The 23,060-nt window shown below is 38.2% G+C and overlaps 1 protein-coding gene across 1 annotated transcript; it reads left to right on the plus strand.

Moving 5' to 3' along the window:
• Positions 1-7,616: 7,616 nt before the first annotated feature.
• LOC119725346 lies at positions 7,617-17,293 on the plus strand. Its single transcript, XM_038196743.1, has 12 exons — positions 7,617-7,978; positions 8,319-8,462; positions 8,677-8,800; positions 10,295-10,488; positions 11,476-11,635; positions 12,255-12,332; positions 12,855-13,016; positions 13,584-13,655; positions 14,228-14,299; positions 14,873-14,944; positions 15,712-15,777; positions 17,109-17,293. The coding sequence occupies exons 2-12, from the start codon at positions 8,337-8,339 to the stop codon at positions 17,261-17,263; spliced, it is 1,281 nt and encodes a 426-aa protein (XP_038052671.1). The 5' UTR covers positions 7,617-7,978; positions 8,319-8,336; the 3' UTR covers positions 17,264-17,293.
• Positions 17,294-23,060: the final 5,767 nt, after the last annotated feature.

The raw sequence follows: 23,060 nt of genomic DNA on the forward strand, positions 1-23,060 counted from the left end.
ATTGCATGGATTGTAGGGTAGGTTATTGAAGAAAATTTCGCAAAAACAATGACAGAGAAACGTGGTTTTCGATTTTTTTTTTTCTTGGACAATCGACACGGGTTGCAATTTATTTTTCGGGCAAAGGAAAACACAGGGGAAAAGTAAAGACCATCTCAGCCAACCAGACGTGTTTTCCCGACCCAGGGAAACCCGATATTCAAGGACTCTGCAACCAACTCCAGACCGGAGCTGTCATTGTGATTTAAACCAGACTTCTTCAGGATTAATTGAAAATAGAGATCTTAATAATTCTTAGAATATTTTTGTTGACATCGACGGCCGTCCATTCCTTTTTGTCCTGATGGAATGTGTACCGGAAAGAGGTCAAGAGAGAGCAAAACTTTCACAGATCGTGTCGAATATGTCGATAATTCTCCGTCTGGGTTCATCTACAGAATTTGTCACGCTTTGCAAAGACACAAGCAGGATGCTCCTAGAGAAGTTTCCAAGGTTCAGATTTACGTGGTCAGTGTACCAGCTTCTCGCACATAGTGCCGAGTTGGTCGCAGCGAACAAAAGCCATGGCCTGGGAACACTTTCCGAAGAGGCGCTTGAAAATAACCCAAAAAAAACATTCGGAAGTACAGGGAACAGCTATCCAGGAAAACCACACAAGAGGACAATCTAAGTGACGTATTTCATCGTCTTTGGTTAAAAGCAGATCCAGTACTCCGCAAGTTTCCTGTCCAAAGAGTGAACACCGAAGATGACCTGTTTAATTTCTCCTTCAATAAGTCACAAATAGTACCAGCAGGTATTCCATTCAATTCACGAAGATTGAATCAATCTAATACTCAACAACTGATTACTACATTCAGCATTTTATTATGAAAGGTTTTTAAAGGACGGTAGAAATATCTTGGGGAAAATTGATTACTATTTAAGTAGTATTTTGGGTCACAAACCAACACATAATGTAAAATAATACCACAAAATCACTACATTAGAACCGTAAATTTGCAACCTAGTATAATCTTTATTTCATCCAGTAAAACAAAAATTAACGAGAAAAAAATGTGTCAATACCGCGCCGGTAATAAGCCGTATGGACGTGGGAAAAATATGAATGCAGAAATTGTCGCAAGAGGGGGCTATGCATAAGTAGCGCCCTCTTTAGAATTTTGCTCCGGATTTTTGACAAAATTGGCGAGTTACGTTTTATATAATTTCCAACCTAGTTTTCTAAACCCAGAGATGGCTTTTGAACATGCTTCGTGTGTTTTATATGAATTTTGACCGTTTATTATCCTTAAATGTACCGATGTCTGGGTCACATATGGTTTTAAACCACTGTGAACTCATCCATTTGGTTGATGTTGTGATTTTGTTATGTTTGTGTTTTTTGGTTTTAAAGGTCACTTTTGGAAGTCTTTACGCCAACATTCCAAATTCTTGTCAAAATCAGTCATATTAACTAATACAGAATTTGACCTAGCTACGTTATGTTATTTACATTGAAACTGCTTGATATAATATTCTCATTTTAATCTACTTATGCATCAAAATGATCAAACATTGATAGCAGACTGTGTCGCCAAGAAATATGTTTAATGCAAGCCCGCATTACAGAAAACAGAGCATTTTCTTATTGGTCAGTATGTCAGGGCCAAAGTATGTCTTCAACGATGCATGCTTTCTTTGAAAACACAATTACCTTCTATGCTGCAAGATATATATATGTATATATATAATGATGCCCCCTATTTTTGTACCTGTCCAGTATGACCTTTTTGTAAATAAGAACAGGTTTAATTCGCTGTCCATTGATCACAGTAATGGTGTGTTTTGCTGAACATCAACATTAATCTTTATTGTGATACGTGGAATTTTGGGGTATTTTTTACCGTGTATATGTCTAAAAGTATAATGGGAATAGGCCTAGTACATGAATGATTTGGATGAATATTTTGTTAACAGGTAGCGTATACACGTACAATGTCCTTACAAGTGCGACATGCAGAGCTTTGTTGAAAATATGGGGCTCCCTTTGGGTTTGATGATTTTTTGTCTCGTCCTCGATTTGTATTTTGAAGTACATGTATATACATGTATAAGTTAACCTTCCCTTTACTATGATTGTCTATTTTTTACGAAGAAATTAGATGTTAGCAAAGCTTGATCCAATCCTTCCAAAATCTGTGGCCGCATTGTGCTAGGATTTATGTTTTCATGAAAAGAAATTTCACACAGAATATTCTCATATCAAATATGCAATGTTCTTATATCGAATATTCATTGAAAAAAATGAATAGGCCTTTTACATGAAACCATAAATACTAGCGCAATGCAGCCATACATTGTGGACGTTTTGGAAACACGGGTTATTTTGATTGAAATCATCAGTTGAACATTGTCTTTCCTATAAAGTAGACCTACAAGTACTTTCAGAAAGACTGCAAATGTGCAGTCTATTTTAATATTATTAAGTTCAGTTTTATATAGACCAAGTATGTTTTGTTTCAATTGAATTAGGTGTATTCATGCTGAACAGGAATCCTTCAATAAGCCAAGTCAACATTTCACTCATGCATGTGCAAACTCTCACAAACAATGCATTTTTGTTTGATAAATAAAGCATGTCCAAATGTTCCGTTGTTTAAGTTAATTCACTATAACAATTAAAACTATTTATTCTCAGATGTCAAATTCATCCCTCTGCTTATCTATATGTGATTCATTATATCCTGACTGGGTGTTGCAATTAAATTTAATAATGAAACAGAAACAATTGTTCTTGAGAAATCTGTTCATGAACACGTGTGTTGCTGATGTATTGGGTACATGTACATTTTCACCTTGTATGTACAACATTTTAACAGACATTTGGGTCAATGTTCACATATTCATTTACTCAACGTGAATATGATAATGTTAAACGTTTACGGAGTATTTCTTTAGCAAGTTAGGCATATACCCGTGCGGCTATTTTATATACGAAATGTAAATAATAATTGACTTAAAATTCTTAAAGTGTCTTAACCTCTTATTTATGTCATAATTCAAGTGAACAATGCCTGGCCTTCATTTCTTATAATTGTACTGCCTTTAATGTTAACAGCTTACAAGTATCAAACAATAAGGAATTTGGATTGATAAGTTGTCATTGCTTCGGTATCAAGCTTGGTCTTCATATGAAAACAAATGTCGGAATTTCTGAGATAGTTCTGTGAATGTGAATCTCGTAATCAGGTGGTTAGTGATGTAAAGATTTAAGGACAAATACTTAATATTACGTAGAAGTTGTTATCATTTTTTTTATTTGTGAAATCAAATGAAAAAGTGCATATTAAATAGACAAATAAGGTCATCCTTTTATAGAATTATAACAAAAACCTGGGACACTCTGAGCAAACGCAGGGTTTGGCCAACTTGGCCAGCATTAATGTCCGTATATTGGTTACTTGTAGTTACTTCTTGTGCGTGCATAGTGGAAGATAACATGGAATAAAACTACTCTGCATGAAGTGATACTGGTGAACATGGCCTTAGTTTTTTAAAGTTCATTAGGTCATCGCGTCCGTAACAGTAACTATAGGATTCCCCGTAAATCAGTGTATCTACTCGTGCAAAACTGTTATTGTCAGTTACAAACTGACAAAACGAGGGGACGGAAAATGTTGCGAACAAAACCAACCGAACATCAACAAATTTGGATTTGAGATATTCAACTGGGCATTTATTTTGCCTAGCTTGATCATGTGGTCCGTTAACTCATTTATTAATTGAAGTATATCTTGCGCACGAACAGGTACCCGTCCCTGATAATCGATGGTGCCCCAGTCGACTCTGTCAACAAAGACGATACAATTATTGACTTAATTACAGTTGAAAATTTAGAATTGAAGCTCGATCGACTACATAAATTAATTATGATTTGAACATTCCCCGCTTTCAGGCTGAGCCTTGGTTCGTTCATGGTTCGTTATTTGCCAAAGTATAGAAAGTTTGGCCATTAGGCCCTATGATAAGCGCTTAGCAGGGGCGGATCTGGGGCGTGGGGGTCAACCCCCCCCCCCCCTTCCATACAAAAAAAATGCAACTAAGGCCAAAAAAAAATATTCGGTCTCTGGTCAGACCAAAGTTCCGGAATTGACGCGGCCACGCGGCTTTTTTTTTTTCTTTTGCTTTTTTTTTTTTCTTTAAGCTTCGATTGTACAGACAAGGTGGGTACTATTTTGCTTTTTTGGTGTCCTCATGTACATTGGTGTCCTCCATAATTTGCCTTGGTGCTTTCGATCATTTGCCTTGGTGCAATTTCCCATTCCTTGGTGCTCTTTGGTAAAAAAATAATTGAGGAGGTGCGGAAATAGAGGGCGCTGTTGGAGCTACCGCGGAACATTTTGGGAAAAAAAGATCGACGCGCATGCTTAAAATCGACGCGCGCGCTGACCAGAGACCGACTTATTTTTTTTTTTTGGCCTAATAGAGAGAAAGAGAGACTTCAACTAGAGAGGAAAGGGAGGGATGGACAAAATTAATAGGGAAGTTCACGTTAGACCGTAGCCTAGCCTGCTATGATTAGTTGCACATAAGACTAAAAATTAAAAAGCGCCAGGACAGAAGAAAATGAGAGACAACGCTCGCGCGACCGGGAGGGGGATCGACGAGCGAGACGGGGTGGGCACGCGCGACGAGAAGAAAATGCACCCAAACCTATCGACCAGGGCGACACCCCCCCCCTCCTTCAGCCCTCACGTGTTTCGTCCCAAACATATAACAGTTTGATGTTATTGCTCAGGATAGCCGATTCAATGACTCCAAACTCCGAGTCGATGATATTTTGTTTAGGATAATCTTTGCCCCCCCCCCCCAAAAGAAAATGGTTAGATGGATACTCGACTGAGAGTGCACCACAGAGCATGTAAAATCTAAAATTGTCACGAACTTGTCACAACTATAAAAATCTATATACATGTTACCAAATATTAATTTTAATATCCTCCTATTTCCGTTCAAGAATCACTTTACGAAAGGACTGTTTACTGCCGAAGGCTTCTGTTCTGTTATTTCGTCGCGCGCCGGGGTTTGACAGAGCACTCACGCCTGTATGGCCGGCTGTATGCATAGTAATGACTGCCATACATTTACTATGTAAGAAAATAATGAATAAACAAATTAATAAATATATGAATAAATAAATAAATAGAATAAACACCGACTAAAAGGATGCCTGGTGACTTATAGGCCTAAGCATCAGTAACGAGAAACGCACAGACACTACGATAAACTCGCAACAGTCTAGTCTGATTCGTTATCGACAGTGAAAGCTTTTATCGTGACACCTGGAGAACTGATACGGGAAACATTAATCTCTTCGATGTAGCATGCCTTTCAAACCGTTTAGATAACAGAATTAAGGCTAGTTAGTTCATTAAGTAATGATTTTGGATGACAACGAAGTGTAAATTTGACAGAAACAGTAAAAAGACTTGCACAAGTTTGCTGTTACAGGGCGCCCTCTCGCACTGTGTTGTTAGAAAATAATTCAGCACAATTATTTTAATGCGATAAAAATACCAATTAAATATATCCTCTACTTTTTTTTCAGTATAATTGAGTTTATTTAACGGAGAAAATACCAGAGAAAACATAAGCGTTACAAACAAGTTTGATTTAATTACTTCATTTTTGGAAGAAAATTCCCCTCTGACGGAAACGAATCATGTTCCTATTGTGTCTTCCGAGTCTAGTTTCTCTTATCTGTGGCCTCAGTTCCAAATTATAGGTAAGGTGGATCGGAGATGTTTGCCAAGGATAAAAAGATGAATCGCCATGTCAAACGTTGATATTGAGTTGTTGTAATATTGGTACTTAGCTCGCAATAATTAACTAATGACTTATAAACAAATGTTTTTCGAATACGATGCCAAATTCATAATTTGCACCGCGCCGGGGACGCGTACGTCCGTCTTTATTATCTTATCTATACTTCATTTTCTTACTCGTAAACCGTGTAAAATCACGTCACGGGGTAATGTCTATTGTTAATGCTTAAGTTTTAGCCAAAAATGGCACTTTATGCAAAACAGGCATTGTGTTCAATTGGATAGGAAACTGTAATCGCACGCCGCCCCTAAAGCTTTCATAAACATTTACCGCCCACAGTATGTAAACTATAATATGTAAATTTTGCAGTCGGATAAAATCATGATCTCATTGTAAGCGAGTTTAACTTTTAAAGTGCCTTTTCTCACATGTTAAATGTGTTATTGGTGAAACCCTTTCTTATAACTTATTGGCTGTTCATTTTCACGTCCAATACGCGTAGGCCCCATATACTATTGTCTGACAATGACCAGCAGGAATTGCGACGGTGAACAGTGTCAATGGAAAATTGTTGTATAGCACACACTCCCCCCCCCCCCACACCTCTACATCCCCGGATGTGTCTACGTTGGAAAAAAAACATGTCCACCTCTCAGAACAGATGAAACTTGGGCACCCCGCCCTCATGACCCTACTCGCCCCCCCCCCCCCCCCCCCTGTTCCTGGTATGAGAATCACGACTGCGTCACTGGTCACTTTGTGTCTTTTTGTTCGACTTCATATAGGCCTAAGCAAAAATACAGACTACAGGAACTTAACAACTGAAATTTTTATTAGGTATAAATGTTGTTTAAATTTTGTATATTCAGAGAAAGCTGTATTGAATTACTATTTCATGTTAATCAGCATCCAGGACACGTTTCATTCAGCCATTGAAACTACTTGATGTCACAAACCGTACCAACGGTACCCATTCTCGGATTTGCCGAATTACTTCACTTAAAGAAAAAAACCCGGCATTTTTGGAAACAATGTTTTATTGTTTTCTTCGAAATGACACAGCATACCTGAAAGAAGCATGAATAGCCTGTGGCGACCGATTCAGTTGGATAGAATTATTGGAAATTGGCATTTAATGTATTCAGCTGGATCCGTACTCATTTTAAGCCGGAGTACCAGTGAGAGTGAGAGCTTCATCTCTCACACTACACCATGCAGTATGAAATTGTTATTGTTTAAAACCGGCAAATTTAGTGCCCTCATACCGTGCTGTCAATCAGTGTGACCGCTTTAAGTAGATTTTGTTTTTTATCAGTCACACCTCTGGCGAGTGGGCTCAAATTTTGAGTTAAGCAGAGTTTGAGTTAGAAAATGCATTTTCTTTGCATTAAATTTCCTTGTAGTAAATTCAAGTGCGGTTCTACGAGGGGGGGGGGGGCAAAAACAGAAGCATCTTTTGTCTTCCCCCCCCCAAAAAAAAATCCATAAAAAATGGCAGTAGAAAATGTTAAAAGGTGATGTCACAAGCGAACGGCCTGCCTCCTAAAAAAATAGTCGGGAGAAGGATTGTCCGCTCCCCATCGAAAATATGAAACGAGCCACACCCACTCCCCTGCCCACCGAGTGATTTTCTGAGTGTCCGGAGAAAAAAAAAGTTCTACATTTCGGCATGCCTACCTGCAAAATTTCTGGATCCACGAACGAACAGCAGGTATAGTGTAATGTACTCTAATGACGTGCACAATCACATGTGTCAATTTAACACCACCCCCCCCCCGAAAAAAAATAAGGAAAACAAAATATTTTTTAAGAAACGTATGATCAAACAGAATCGTGGTAGCAGGTTTTTGCTAAAGTTAGGATAATTTTGAAATGCAAATCTGGCCACCTTGGTCACGTGACAGGAAACTTTTTTTTCATCACCAGAACCATGCTGCGCAGCGCCGCGCCGCAGCCGGGCCACGGGCAACGGCCACCTGGCCGGCGGCGCGGTACCAACATACAGTACAGCTCAGCTCATCACGCGCGGCCGGTGATGGCATATCGTATTCTGAACATCGAAGTACACCTCTCATCAAGACCGTGTACTTGACTTGTTGCAGTCTTGGCGAAGCAATTCGCATAAAGTTTTACGAGAAAAAAAAGGAGCAGCCTTCAAGACGACACGGAGGTATGTATCCAGCCATGGTGACATTTAAGGGAACTTTAATTCAAGAACACTCTGTATACTAAGCAAATCGGCAAACGTCGAACATGTATTTATGCCGATCTCAGCTGTTCAAGGTGACGGAGAGGTGTGGAGGTGCACCAGTTGTGAAGCTTAGACATTGGAGCTACTGCTTGATGTATATTCCTTGCTCTATGGACTGTGTAGTTGTGAACGGATTTTTTTTTTAATGCCCTCTATTTTGTGATTGAACAACATATAAGGAAGTTAGAAAAAAAAATGCAATTTTAATATTAATATATATGCTAACAAACTTATCAATGTTTTTTCCTGTGTTTTTCAGAAGTTTAAAAGTAGGCCCATGGAGCATCAGGAAAAACTTGACAGGCTCTGGGATGAGGGCATGACAAACTATGGGACAGCCGAGGCTAAAAGAAAGGTTGCATTGGCCATCGAAAGAACTGGTTTGACTGCGAAGCAAGTGAAGGTATCAATATTTTCATCCTTCTCAACCAATTGCGGTGTAGATTAATTTATGCCAGTGTTTCATTTATTAAGTCATCAAGTTTCCAAATTAAACAGAAGGTCTGTGTTGCCAAATATTTTTACAGCACAGAGCAAGAAGAAGTGCCACATGCATGACATGTTAACAGTTAGGCCTATTAAGTGTTTTTGAAACAATTAACTTTCTGTTTATATAGCGTTGGATAGACAATAAACGCAGGACAAACCATCGAAAGGATGGCAAGCAGAGGGTCTTACCCCTGCGCAAAAGAAGATGCAGTGGCTACAACATCTTCATGAAGAAGTTTATAGGCTCAAAAGGTAAGATTTGTCTACTTAATTGTTCTCTTTGTGATACATGTAGAAAGAAACAGCATATTAAAGTGAAACATGATTTTTTTTTTAGTCCCCCAGAACCAGGAGTTAAGTTGGTATGGTTGTTTATCCTTGTGGCCTTGCTCCCACTGAAGAAACATCTAGGGCTATATATTTCCTGTTTATTCAGTAGCAGGGTTCATTATTGGCCACTCTTAAAATGCAACATGTAATGTCACAATGGCCACTATATCCACATTGTTGATATTAATTAGTAAATTGCCAACAGGTCACTTTTCAAATACTTTCTGGTATGTAAAAATCATGTACTTTAATCAGTCTTTTTTTCTTCTAGTTATTAAATAACAAAATGGGGATATATAAATCAATCAGCATTTTACAAGAACACACACTGCATACATGTGTGTAACCGGTAAAACATTTTAAATTACGTTTTTGGCACCCTTTTATTGTTTTCCATCTTTTCTAAAAGTCTGTCCTGAATATTTTTTAACAACTATTTCATAATAGAATACTCCATGGAATTAGTTTTGAATCCATTTAAATTTGTTTTATTTCTTGAGCTTAATTGTCCAAGTGTCAGTAATGTAGTTGGTTTTTGTTTTGGTTGGTTTCATTGTTGGATCATCCTAGGACGTACCTCTTGTGGAAAATAATAGATACTTTGGGCTCTCAGTGTGTTATCCACATTCCAATCCCCTGCTAAAACAATTACCTGATCCATATCCACTGGCACAGTCATTCATGGGTTTTTCTCTACACTGTGTCCCTTTTCTATCAGCCTCATGTTATTCATTATCCTCGTGTGGTTTGCCCAGGAATGTCAGGCACTGCAATCCTAAACCAGGCCTGTGATTATAAATTTTGTTTTAGCCACTGACCTTGCAGAACTCATGTCTCTTTCTTCTTATATTTTGTTGTCCTGTGGTACAACTGCCCATGAAAAAAAAACCCACAGTATTCAATATAAAAATGAACCTGCAAATGCACATAAAAACGGTTCCTCAACTATATTTCTGTATGTGATGGGTCTGTTGGTTGGGGGCTTTTTGGCAGCTTAAAATAACATAAGGCGAAGTAAAAAAAAAAACATGTTTAGCGTCCCCGCCCGCTTCCTTTTTAGAGGCCGCCTCCTTTTTTTTTTTTTTTTTTTTTTAAAGACAAAAATTGATAAATTTTAACGATCTCTGACGAAAGAAATCGTATTTTTAGACTTTTATACCGTGTATAAAGCTGTGGAAATAGTCAATGAGTCCAAGTGGCGGCCATTTTGAAAAAAGCTGGTAACCATCTTGAAAAATAGCCCGGCCGCGTTGTCTTGAAAAATGTGTCGGGCGGCCATTTTGAAAAAAAAAAAAAAAAAAAGGGCCTCCTCCTTCCTTTTTGTCAAAGAGGCAGGGCGCTAAACATGTTTTCTTTTTTTATTTTGCCTAATGCATAATAATTATTTTATAACCACCATTCTATTTGCTTATAAAGGTGCCACGGCTCTTAACAGGGCACAGATGATGCAGCAAGGTGTGCAGGAGTGGCGGGGGTTGGATGAGGAAAATCGAATGCTCTACAACAAAGAGGCTGACAATCAGAATCAGTTACCCCAGCAAACCACAACCCTTGGAGAATCAGGGTTTCGAAGCTTTGCCAACAATCTTGGCCATGAAGTTTCTAACATGGTGAGATTAAAAATGGTGTTTATGTAATGCAATTCACATTTTAAATTTTACTGTAACTAAGTGATGAAAGAATACAACTTGAAAGGAATCATGCAGTAATGCAGTACACAAAATAAGATAGATGATACTATTGATAGCACCGACTCATTTTTGCCTTTTAAAATACATGATATTTTGTACTAGGATTTCATTGCTTATCATCTTTCCCGCTGTAATTTCTGGTTAATCCATGGCAGACAACAATAAGAAAACAATTCAAGAAATATTGTTTCGATTCTGGATATAAACAAATTTTACAGTAGATAATATATTCATTACATGTACAAGGCCAAAACATAATAGTTCTGCTTCGGGTTACATGCATTTGAAAAGAGGGTAGGTGGGTAGAGATTTTTTTTCCTTTTTTTTTGGACGATTATATGGCGGCGTCTGCCTGTATATAGGCCAGGGTAAAAGGTAGTTATTGATGGTTTTAGTTGTTGTTTTGTTTCATTTTTGTCCATAAAAAGATGGGCTGTCAGAATAGGGTAGGTAGGCAAACCGAGAAGCAGAAGTACTTTTTTTGGGACCTTATATGTGTGCATTTATGTCAGCAAGTATCAAGATAACCTAAAAGTCAACTAGTCAGTCAACTGAAACTTATCCCTTCCTACAGGTGGTTGTCATTCGATCAGTAACAAACTCCCTCAGGGAAAAATCTTGACATACATATCTTAGAAAGATTGAAATTTTGTTTAATCCAAGCACTGACCAAAAAAAAAACCAAAAACAAAAAACAAAAAAACCACCAAAACTTAAGAATTATAAGTTCAATATATTGTGTAGTCTTATCAGAGGGGATCCACGACACTCTTTTTATTTCACAATTTCATATTATTGTGTCTTTCAAAGGTTACTTCTGTGTACTAGATTGCTCACTTGTGTTTTAACAGAGCACTCATTTTGTCTTCAAATTTGTTGCTTATTTTGTTGGACATTTATGCGCAGTGTGCAAGAGTTGATGGCTTGGACTGGGTACTGGTGTGCACTAGTGCATCTTTAGGGATCTCTACAAAAAAAAAAGTGCATGGCAGTGATGTTGGTGTCGATCTTGCCACTTCCACAAATTTTGCGTCCAAATTTTGTGCTTCCAGTGGATTTAGTGGAGGTGTGTATTGTAAAGTTTGAGTAAACGTACATCTAACAGGGGTCTTCAACCAAACATCAATCAAACTATAACTAAGGAAACATCATGTCTATATTATTAATAAAGATCCTTTCAAAATGTTGACACCTTGAAATTGATTAAGTCATGTATAATGCTGGGGGAAAAATCATTGCAAAAAAATGTTTTTGATCTCAAAATGAATACAACTTGATACACCAATGAATGCTGTCCCACTCATCTGGGGAAAAAATACTGGAATTAATCTATGCCATCAGAAGTTATGCATGTTTTAATACAAGATTTGATACCTGTCCATTGATGCCATTGGAAGCTATTAAGCTGAGTGAGATTTAGACATTACACACAAGTTAAATGCAAATGGGATTGCTAAACAAATAGCAATGTACATGTACGTATTCCTTCGTTACTTTTATGAACATTCGTGATTTTGTTTTACAAATGATATAAAAAAGGATGATATATCCCCAAAAACTGGTTCATGAAACCTTACTTTTTAACTGACATTAGAGGAGATATAACATTGCAACACAAAAAGGGAGTTACATGTATATATTTTCATCATGTTGATGGTCTCCTTTCAATTTGTTCTAACACCTAGTTAACAAGTCCAGCACCGTTACTGAAGACATATCACAGCTCAGGGTTAAAGTGCAGCAGCTCTTCAATCAGAAATACAGTAAGTTGGAATGTGGAAAACAAGTGGGGAGTGGACTGGCTAACTGCAATTTTTGTCGTATTACACGACATTTTAAATATAGACCACACACGGGTACTTTATGTGCCACATTTGGTGGTAAAAGAGTATATTTCGATTAAGCCCCCCAAAAAATCTCCAGTTTCTGGTATGGAACTTGCCAAAAAGACGCACGGCAACGCCTTTTTTTTTTTTTTTACCTGTTTTTTTTGCTTTAAATGTCGGCTGATGACTGCAAATGGTGCCAGACTTAACTTAGTGCAAAATATGGGAGTCCAGAGAGGCCACATGTTAACAATTATTCTCCATCATAACCCCATCTAAAAACATGTTAAAATTGTGCAGCAGCAGGATTCCAGTTAAACCAGTGAGTTTGGCGGTTTTGAGACATCATCTTTCATAGACAAAAAAACTTTTTTTTTTTGCCGAAGCGCATGGCTACGGCGACTTTTTTTTTGGCCTTATATTATATTGACAAAAAAAATGGTTTCTTTAATACTACAGGGGATGCAACATTGGGCAAAAAGAGCCAGATGAGCTACAAACTGCTGGAGGCTGGGCAGATAGAATGCACAGGGCTGCCGATGCCCTTGAAGAGGCCTGGGGCCTATGGGAGAGAGGCCCTCAAAAAAATCATTGAGGCAGAACCATCTATCAAATTCACAGGTGAAAACACATCTCTATCTTTAGATGCACTTTCATCATGCTTGTTTGTGAAGCTCATTTCCAAAATATCCCATACTTGCTGACCGAAAGCTAAATAACCAGTTCTTCAGTAAAAACGTCATACATGTGCGCACACTTCCGATTGCTACTATTACATGAACACTCAAGTTGCGTTAACTTCCAGTTCCAATGCTACTTAACAACGTGAAGTGGGCATGATTTATACTGAGGTGACATCACACGAATGAACCAGATAGAACTTGTCTTGTTTTAGTGCATGTAACATAGGTGAATGTGCAATGCAATTGCAATACATTTAAGAAGTGAAACCCCCCCCCCTCGAGGTTGTCAGTTTTAATTATTAGTCCCAAGATTTGATTCTGGTGATACATGAACTAAGTGGCCTATTTTCGAAAAGTGAGGCCCCCCCCCTCCTGCCAAATCCTGTGTGCCCCACTGCATTTATGCACATTTACATTGTAATGTGCTTCAACCCGAAATGTGCTTCAAATGAAAACAATCACTGAATAATCAAAGCTTTACATCTTTGCTATTTTTTAATACTAGTGTCTGCCCAGCCTCCCTCCACGTTGGATGATGGCCCATCTGGCCAGCTTAATGCTCAACCAACAAACAGCAGTAAGTAGGCCTATGTTTTTGTGACGTGGAATATTTCTTTGAGCTCATACAGTGCATATCAGCAAAAGGATTGTGGATACTATGTGATTATTTTTTCATTAAACTCCAAGTACTTTGAAAGTCCATTTTTGGAGCAATGGTCAACTTTTGATCTAAACCAAATGTTGCAGAAGTGGCCAAACTGAGAGTAAGTGAAATGCGTTGAACAGAGGATTTTGTTCAATGTTGTCGACTTGAGTTGCTGCATTTGAATTGAGTTTAACAGTCAAGCCTTCATTTGCTTTGTTCTTAGTCCTAAATTTGAGAGTACATGCAAGGACATTTGAATTGCTCTTTAATGTTGGATTATTGACAATTAAACTCATGTAAATAATAAAACAGATCCGTTTAGGTTGAAGCAAAACACATCCAATTCTTGCTGACTACAGGCTCATATAGAATCGTGAATGAATGAGCCCTGCCAATCAGCACGTGCTTGACCACAAAATGGACTTGTGGTACGAATTTGTCTTGTGTAAAAGTGTTACACTGAATAATCAAATCTTTACATCTTTGCTATTTTTTAATACTAGTGTCTGCCCAGCCTCCCTCCACGTTGGATGATGGCCCATCTGGCCAGCTTAATGCTCAACCAACAAACAGCAGTAAGTAGGCCTTTGTTTTTGTGATGTGTAAAACATTACTCCAGCTCAGTGCATATCAGCAAAAGGATTGTGGATACTGTGTGTGGTTTTTGTCTTTTTAGTAAACTCCAAGTACTTTGAAAGTTCATTTTTGGAGAAATGGTCAACTTTTGATCTAAACCAAATGTTGCAGAAGTGGCCAAACTGAGAGTAAGTGAAATGCGTTGAACAGAGGATTTTGTTCAATGTTGTCGACTTGAGTCGCTGCATTTGAATTGAGTTTGACAGTCAAGCCTTCATTTGCTTTGTTCTTAGTCCTGAATTTGAGAGTACATGCAAGGACATTTGAATTGCTCTTTAATGTTGGATTATTGACAATTACACTCATGTAAATAATAAAACAGATCCGTTTAGGTTGAAGCAAAACACATCCAATTCTTGCTGACTACAGGGTCATATAGAATCGTAAATGATGAGCCCTGCCAATCAGCACGTGCTTGACCACAAAATGGACTTGTGGTACGAATTTGTCTTGTGTAAAAGTGTTACACTGAATAATCCAATCTTTACATCTTTGCTATTTTTTAATACTAGTGTCTGCCCAGCCTCCCTCCACGTTGGATGATGGCCCATCTGGCCAGCTTAATGCTCAACCAACAAACAGCAGTAAGTAGGCCTATGTTTTTGACATTATCACCAATTTTATGAAAGGGCCTATTTAGAGAGTTCCGCCACTTTTCATGGTGAAATCTGTTTTTGTTCCCACCTGTCTTGATTTGCAACCATAGCCTGACAAATGACACCACATAAACCACAATCGAAAAGTGGCGCAATTCTCCAAATAGACCCTTTCACAAAATTGGTCACTGCTCAGTCAACCGTGAATGTTATAACATGAGCAGGGTGTCATTTTAAAGAGGAGATTGATCCCTAACAGAGGATATCTCCCTTTGATTCACATGTGCCCTACTTCTCTTCCAATTAGCAAAAAATATCTCTGTTTCGTTTTTTTATCCACCCTGTATAGTGAAACTCACAAAGCAAATACCCTGATGTACATGTTCATTTTCTAATTTGTGTTCAGATATGACATTTGAGGTGTTGTATCATAGATAAAATGATGTCAGAGAAGTGTCATTAGAAATTTACAATACATAATAAGCTAAGACAGATTCCAATAGATTGACTTGTGATTTAATTGAGTTGTGAAAATTTGCCCTATCAATTACTTGATTGTATTTCCAGTAGTTTACCCCTCTTTTAACATAAGTTGTACCTCATTTTATTTCTTGTTTTTTTAATGTAATTTCCGTGGTATTTTATGTAATGCGCCTTCGATCATTTTTATGTAGACCACGCAATATAAATTTTAATTTATTATTATTATTTTTATTATTACTTCGAGTTTGTCACAATTTTGTTGTCTCCAACAGATGTGCATGTAGAAACACCAAGTGACTTGACATTGCTTCAACACATGGTTGAGCAAAATGCCACAGGTATGCTTACAATCCCGCTTTTTTATGTAATATATCTTGGGTTGGTTTGAAATTGCTTTGTGTTATACAGTACAAGTTGAATTGGAAAGTAATGGTTTTTAATATTACTGTCAACGTAAAAAGCTTACTGTAATGAACCACACGGGGTACTGTAGAACATTGCACAGTTGTTTGGATTGCAGATGATATAGAAACAAACTTTATAGGTGCATATTAAACATCTGATTAAGAACCGATTGAGCATTGCAAACATCAAAAAAGAAAAAGAATTACCTAATTATTATGGAACAAGTTGCTGGACTGTTAAAAAATGAGTCTAAAGCATCATGTACAATCATGGCACCTGGTGTGCTGACATTTTCAAGAAAAGTGGCATTTTTGTATCAATTTACAATGCTGTTCAGCCAACCCAGTTTTTTTTTTATTCGAATATTGCCCCCAATTTACCATTTATGTTTAGTCTGAATTTTGATGAACGGGTGTATGTTCATGTAAGTTGGACTGGTCCCCTGACCTAGTTACAATTCCATAATGTCTATAAATTGCTCCAATTCAATTTCAGTGGGGTCCAGGAAGCAGACTACAAGAAAACAATGGTTTTTACTGGTTTTCTGGCATCTGCAAACACAAAACTTCAAATAAGTCAGTGTAACAATAAAATAGTAACCCCAAATCTATCCATTTCTGAAAAATTACACCCAGAGCAAATGTTGTTTATAAAACTGTATGCATTTCTTTTAAAGGGAATGTACATCATTGGCTTTTGCTATAATTATCAGAAATTGACTATTTGAGAGGTTAGTATAATAGATCAAATATTGTTAAACTTACATGTTTGAAATTTTGCGTCCAAAAATGCTGGAAAAAACCAAGAAACACAAAAGTGTTCAAGTAGTCTGGTTCCCTGACTCAACTAAAGATGAAATGGATCAATTTATAGATGCTGGAAAATTGTAATGTAAGGAAACCAGTCTAGCTGGCCTGCATCTGTTCATAAACATGTAACCAATAGCAAACATAATTTTGCCTGAAAAAAAAAGTAGTGGAAAAATAGTTAGGTTTTTCCAACGGTAGTCGGCCAACCACCGTTGGAAATGATACAAAAATACCACTTTTCCGGAAAATGACTTCACACCTGGTGCCATAATTTTACAGGATGCTTAAGACTGTCATTTACCAACATCCTAGTACACATGTAAGGTATGTCGTAAGAATTTGGTAGTTTTGTTTTTCGATGTTTGCAAATGTTGTATATTCCCTTTAATCATAAGCCAAACATAAAATGGCGGCTCTTCATGTGCAACTCTTTTCTTTCCCCTTTTAATACACAGATTCAGATGAATATGAAGTGGAGTGTTTGACGGAAAGAAAAAAACTAAGAGGCAAAATATACTACCTAGTAAAATGGAAGGGTTTTACTGAGCAGACATGGGAACCAGCAGGCAATGTCTCATACCAGCTGCGTAGCAACTTTAGTAAGAAATAGAAACGATAAAGGGGGGGGGGGGCCAAGACAATGTATTTTCAGTGATACTTCCTTTCTTTCATTTAAATTTTAAAACCTTTTCCCCCATTTGAATTGAATTGTTAACTGGAGCTACCATTATTTTTTCTTGATAAAAAGAGAACTTGATCCATGTCATAATTATCGTTTAAGAAGTCTTTCACTTCTAGAGATTGCTCATTGACACAAATTCACCAAACTTCAGAAAATGTTAGTCAGTCTAAGTCCAAAAAGAAAAAAAAAAAGGTTTTGGATCATATGGTGCTTGTAGCTTGTGCAGTGTAAAACAAATAATAACAAAAATATTAAATAAATAAAATGCAACGAAAAGTAATAAGTGCCCCTAAATGCTAAATTGCTTTTCTTTTATGTTCAATGACATACAGGTGTAATGTAATCTGTACCTCTGGCGATATTAAATATACCTTCTATGAAATACTAATAAAAGAACAGCTGCAACTGCTACGCAGCTGGTATGAGACATTGCATGCTGGTTCCAATGCATGCCATGTTTGAACAACAGTACAGTCTGAGCTAGGTGCATTCCGATCACGAGCCGCATGGGCATCAGTGTGCATTCGCCACATCTTCATGTATACATGTACATCTCAATTGGAGATGCCTGGTGATGTAGGCTGACATTCATGTTCTTCATATGGGAGAAATGCACCTAGGCACCAGCTGCATTTCTACATATCTGTTGTTTATTTTATCATTTGTAATTTTATCATTTGTAATTTGTACTATTTTTCTCTCTTTATTGGTATTATGTTTTTTTCTGAGTAAATTGGATTTATTGTGTTTCAGCGCCTTGACCACCTTAATACATGTGTAGGTATGGCGCTTCAGATCCGTCAGAATAACTTACGTGCTGAAATATAGCAGGTTTTTTTCACCGAACATTGGGCCTCCATAAAACTGTAAAAATGGGGGGGGGGGGGGGGGGGGGGAAGCTGGTTGTCAACACAAATAATCAATTCAAAATCGAAGGGGGGGGGGGCTGGTGCAATATTTTGAATTAAAGGTGCTGTTGAAAACATACGATCATGCACACTGTATCACTTAATAGTGTACACTTTAATACATTAATTTTTAGTATCAGAGCGAGGGGGGTGGGTTCCAAATTTTTGTCACTATAATTATACAAATTAGGTTCTTTTTGAGTCGGGGGGGGGGGATTGATCCCCAAACAACCCCCCCCCCCCCCCCCCCCCGGATCCATGCTTAGTGTGGGTCGGGTTCATGAAATATAACTGATTTGTAATGGATTATGCAAAGCTTCATCAAATTATTGATATCAACGTAGTTTAGTCACTTACTATGAATGTCCTGTATACATGTTTTCCAGAACCTTTTTTTCTTCAAAATTAAATGTATTTGAAAATATTATTGCAACATAAAGCCGTTATTTGTTTACTTGTTTGTATGTATGTTATTTTTCCAGCTTTTATCTGATCTACATGTAGGTGTTACTCATGTGAAAAAGGCAAACATTAAACAGTTTGAAAAGTTTCATCATCAAATTATTAAAATAACGTAGTTGAGTCATTTAAATGAATGTACATGTACATGTATACATGTTTTTCCAAAACCTTTCTTTTTTTCATAAATTAAACATGTTTGAAAATACTATTGCAACTTATTGCACTTGCATTATGTTTTCGCTTGTTTTTTTTTGTATTTTTGTCACTTTTATCTGATATACAGTGTATGTATGTATGTATGCCTAAATAAATAAACACAACCATAATTGAATCCTATAAAAATGGGCAGTTTTTGTTATTCTTTTGCTATTTGTGCAAGAACCAATTTCGGGGTTGTGTGTATTGCCTGGAGAATGGCGTTTTTACCTACATACAATTACGTGGCCGTACGTAGCTAGTGTAGGCCTGTAATGGTAATAAAACTGGGCTAGTATTACATTAGTCTTGACCAAGGCTATCAGCTTGTTCCCATACGAGCTTGTTCCGGCTACCGCACACCGCGCGCACCGCGACACACTAGTTTTATTGTTAGCCTCAATGACCCTTGCGTGTGCTTTGTGTGCATGTATGTACCTCCCACACACATTTCCGCAAACAGCCGTACAGTAAGTCGAGGCGGAGGATAGCCTTGACGCAACTGTGTAGGCCCAATATGATAATTAGTACGCGCTATGGTAAACAGTCTTCTCTCATGGTACGACATACAATTCGTAAGTACGTGTGAAATACATATGTCGTACGTATAAGATATATGTTGCACATGGTACGAATTCAGAGAGAGATTTTTTTTACCATGCCCCTGTATGACAGTTTCGTATCCATCCCAAAGTCAATATTAAATAGCTTGTTTCTTGCAGTTAATTCATACGGGTGTGACATGACTTATAGATATGAGTTTTCCTGCATGATTCGATGAAATGAATACAATTTGACCTGGGTCCGAATTGACCTGTTCCCTACATTCGCTGTCGGCAGAATGTCACGGGGTAGCAGCGTGATAATGTACGCTGTTACACCGACAATAAATGTCGGCAGCTACATGTATGACTGTCCCATTCGCAATACATTGGAAATATATCATCATTTTGAACAAGTGTTCATTCATGTAGCGGCATATTTCATTTGTTTGGAATGAAACTGGAGAAATGGTTTAAAATGGGATTGAAAATTGAAATACCTGGACATTTATTTTTGAGTGAACATTCGTGGCGTATACAGTAATTTGCAGGCTACATGAAAAAAAGGCATGAATATGTATGTCGCGGGTCCAAGTTTACGGGCTTTGATTGGATATTGTGTAATATATGCGCATCAGAAATATTCGGCCGAATTCGGCCGAAAAAATAAAGAAACACATAGAATTTGCCACGGTTGCGTCAAGGCTTTCCTCTGCCTCAATTTACTGTACGGCTGTTTGCGGAAGTATGTATGGGAGGTACATACACGCACACAAAGCACACGCAAGGGTCGTTGAGGCTAACAGTATACTAGTGTGTCGCGGCGCGCACGATGTGCGGTAGCCGGAACAAGCTCGTACATGTATGGGAACAAGCTGGTAATTACATTGGTGATCATGTATCTACTACGGTACTGGTTTATATAAGGCCAAAAAAAAAACAAGTTCTGCTTCTGATTACATGGCACTTGAAAACAGGGTAGATGTACATGTAGGTAGGGATCTTTTTGGTGCAATTTTTTTTGTGTACGAATAAATGGAGGCATCTGCATGTATGTGCGAGTAATCAAGAAAAATATGATTTTGGGTGTTTTTTTCTCACTTTCCCCATACAAAAATAGGGTAGGGGCTGGCAGAATAGGGTACATGAACATGTAGGTAGGGAAACCAGAAGCAGAACTTTTTTTTTATGGTTGGCCTAACACTGAACAAATTCCACATTGTATTGGACATACATATAGTTTGAGACATTAAGAACGTACAGGAATGTCAGATTAGGCGTAAAGGGCAGGGTTTTGAATTGTTGAGGGAAATTGGATAGTAAAATGGCAATGACGACGACAAAATGCAACACGAAAATAAAGATGGCAATCACCGCGCAATGTACCATAACGCGTTAGGCGCGATGAATCATGCGACACCAACCGTTGTAATTTCTACCCCTTATTTTGAGAGAAGTAGCTCTCGAGAGTCACCATAATTGACGCAGAAATGCTTGCAACGCACGCGTGTTGTCAAACGCAAATTGAATGCGAGTGCGTCAAAACATACATTGTATCCTCATCATTTTAGGGGGTCTCACGATACATGATGTATGCTTTAAAAAGGTAATTTTTTAGTAGAACAAAACAACCTTGCCTCTAATTTGATCAAACCTAAACAGGCACCCTACACTACACAATTGCCCTAACAAACAGGATGCAGTAGGCCTACTGCATTGAAATTATAAAGGCAACAGGACAACTTGTAGTCGTACTTGAACCAACTCGTCGTACGCAAGACAAGCGAGACAACTCTGACGTCTGTACGTGAACTAGCCCCATAAATGTGGCCTAGTATTTACTGGACTGCCTCCGTAAACATAGGCCACACATCCACATGTACAAAAACGTGTCGACTTTGCCAAATTTTGATTTTCACATTTAGACTTACTTTGTAGGTTTTTTTTGCTTTAGAAGCATTCTCACCCTCTATATAGCCTAATCAGAAAGTGCTGCCTTTTTCAGATGTCCATTTTTCGTGAAATTTCCAGATACATTTGCACACGTTTGCGTATCAAAATTTCAACATGAAATTTCACAAAAATTAGACATCTGAAAAAGGCAGCACTTTCTGATTAGCCTATATATAGAGGGTGAGAATGTTTCTAAAGCAAAAAAAACCTACAAAGTAAGCCTAAATGTGAAAATCAAAATTTGGCAAAATCGACACGATTTTGTACATGTGGATGTGTGGCCTATGTTTACGGAGGCAGTCCAGTAAATAGGCCACATTTATGGGGCTATACATGAACCAACTAAACTTGTACTACTCACTACTAGGCCCCTTAGTTGTACGCCAGCCAACTCGTACACTGGCCAAAATTAAATTCATGCCATTTGGTAAGAATGATACTGGGCCACCTCTCAGACTCAGACCTCCTGCATGATTTCTGGGACTGGGCTAGACCCGTGAACGTGGCGTTGTACTTGTAGTTTAAAAGCCACGTCCGACGTCCACGGGTCTAGGACTGGGCCAGTACACAAAAGGTTCAATTAGACCTAGGGCAGTGTTTCTTCATCAGATTTACAACTGTTTTGGTACAAATTTCAGGTCATATTAAGGAATATCAGTGGTGGCCCAGTATGAAATTCTTTCCCATACGAGTTGTCCTGTGTACGAGTTGGTCGCGTACGAGTTGGTCCGCGTACGGTGTTCATGTACGACTAGAAGTTACGAGTTGATCTGTTTTCGTAAACGTCACACTATAGTGTACGAATCCACACTCCCCGTCTCGTCTACCATCAACTGCTGGTGCTACACATTTCCAAAAAGTAGTGAATGAATTCATGCCATTCTCTCCAAGTCCATTCTCATAACTTTAGTCTTTGTTAGAAATGCTTTGCATGCTTTTTCGCATGTACAACCCGATCATCAGCACAGTACGAAAGAGGCACACAGCGGCCATGATGGAAAGCGCCACCGATCGACAGACCCATGCACATTATATTTGCACGGTGCGCGTACGTACGTACCGCGGCGTGCGGCCCGCCCCCGCGCCTGAGCTGCATGCGATGTATGCCTCGTTTATTAACGTGTCCCTTTGTATTACATGATACGGTAATATATAACGGTCATGTTTATAACATGGCGTATAACGTCCTCAAGCCTCACTTATTAACAACGGTGGCTAGTTGAATCGGGTGATATCGGGTGGTTTCGGAAGACTACAAGGGTGTTAGCCGAGACGACACTGCAAGCATACATATGGCATACAGAAATAGACCAATACGGGGCCAATGCTTGCAAGTGAAATATAATCAACCACTTACAGATGCTGTGTGTCATTCATTTCACTTAGTGAAATGCGTGTGTGCATTTGTTTGTTGGAAAACTATTTCGGATGTCTTATCTTGAAAACATACTGATTTGGGATAGAAGTTTAAAGGCCTCAGGGTCATCGGGGACATAGGATTAAACGTTTACAGGTGTTGATGTGAACATTCTCCATGAGCACAGTCGCTTAGGTCTTTTTTGTCGTTCATGATGTGTTGACGGATTCGTGATGACTGCGACGTAGGAAGAAAATGTGTCTGTAATTTTGCGACCCGGTTCCGAAAACAATTTCATTTTCTTTTTA

This window comes from Patiria miniata, unplaced genomic scaffold (genome assembly GCF_015706575.1).
Source record: "Patiria miniata isolate m_02_andy unplaced genomic scaffold, ASM1570657v1 HiC_scaffold_19, whole genome shotgun sequence".
Classification (NCBI taxonomy): domain Eukaryota; kingdom Metazoa; phylum Echinodermata; class Asteroidea; order Valvatida; family Asterinidae; genus Patiria; species Patiria miniata.

Bases quoted from the DNA above. Each gene is read 5' to 3' on its own strand.
- LOC119725346 (XM_038196743.1), top strand. From the start codon at position 8,337: ATGGAGCATCAGGAAAAACTTGACAGGCTCTGGGATGAGGGCATGACA. The intron at 8,801-10,294 runs GTAAGATTTGTC...TTGCTTATAAAG, and splicing joins GAAGTTTATAGGCTCAAAAG to GTGCCACGGCTCTTAACAGG. The intron at 14,300-14,872 runs GTAAGTAGGCCT...TTTTAATACTAG, and splicing joins TGCTCAACCAACAAACAGCA to TGTCTGCCCAGCCTCCCTCC.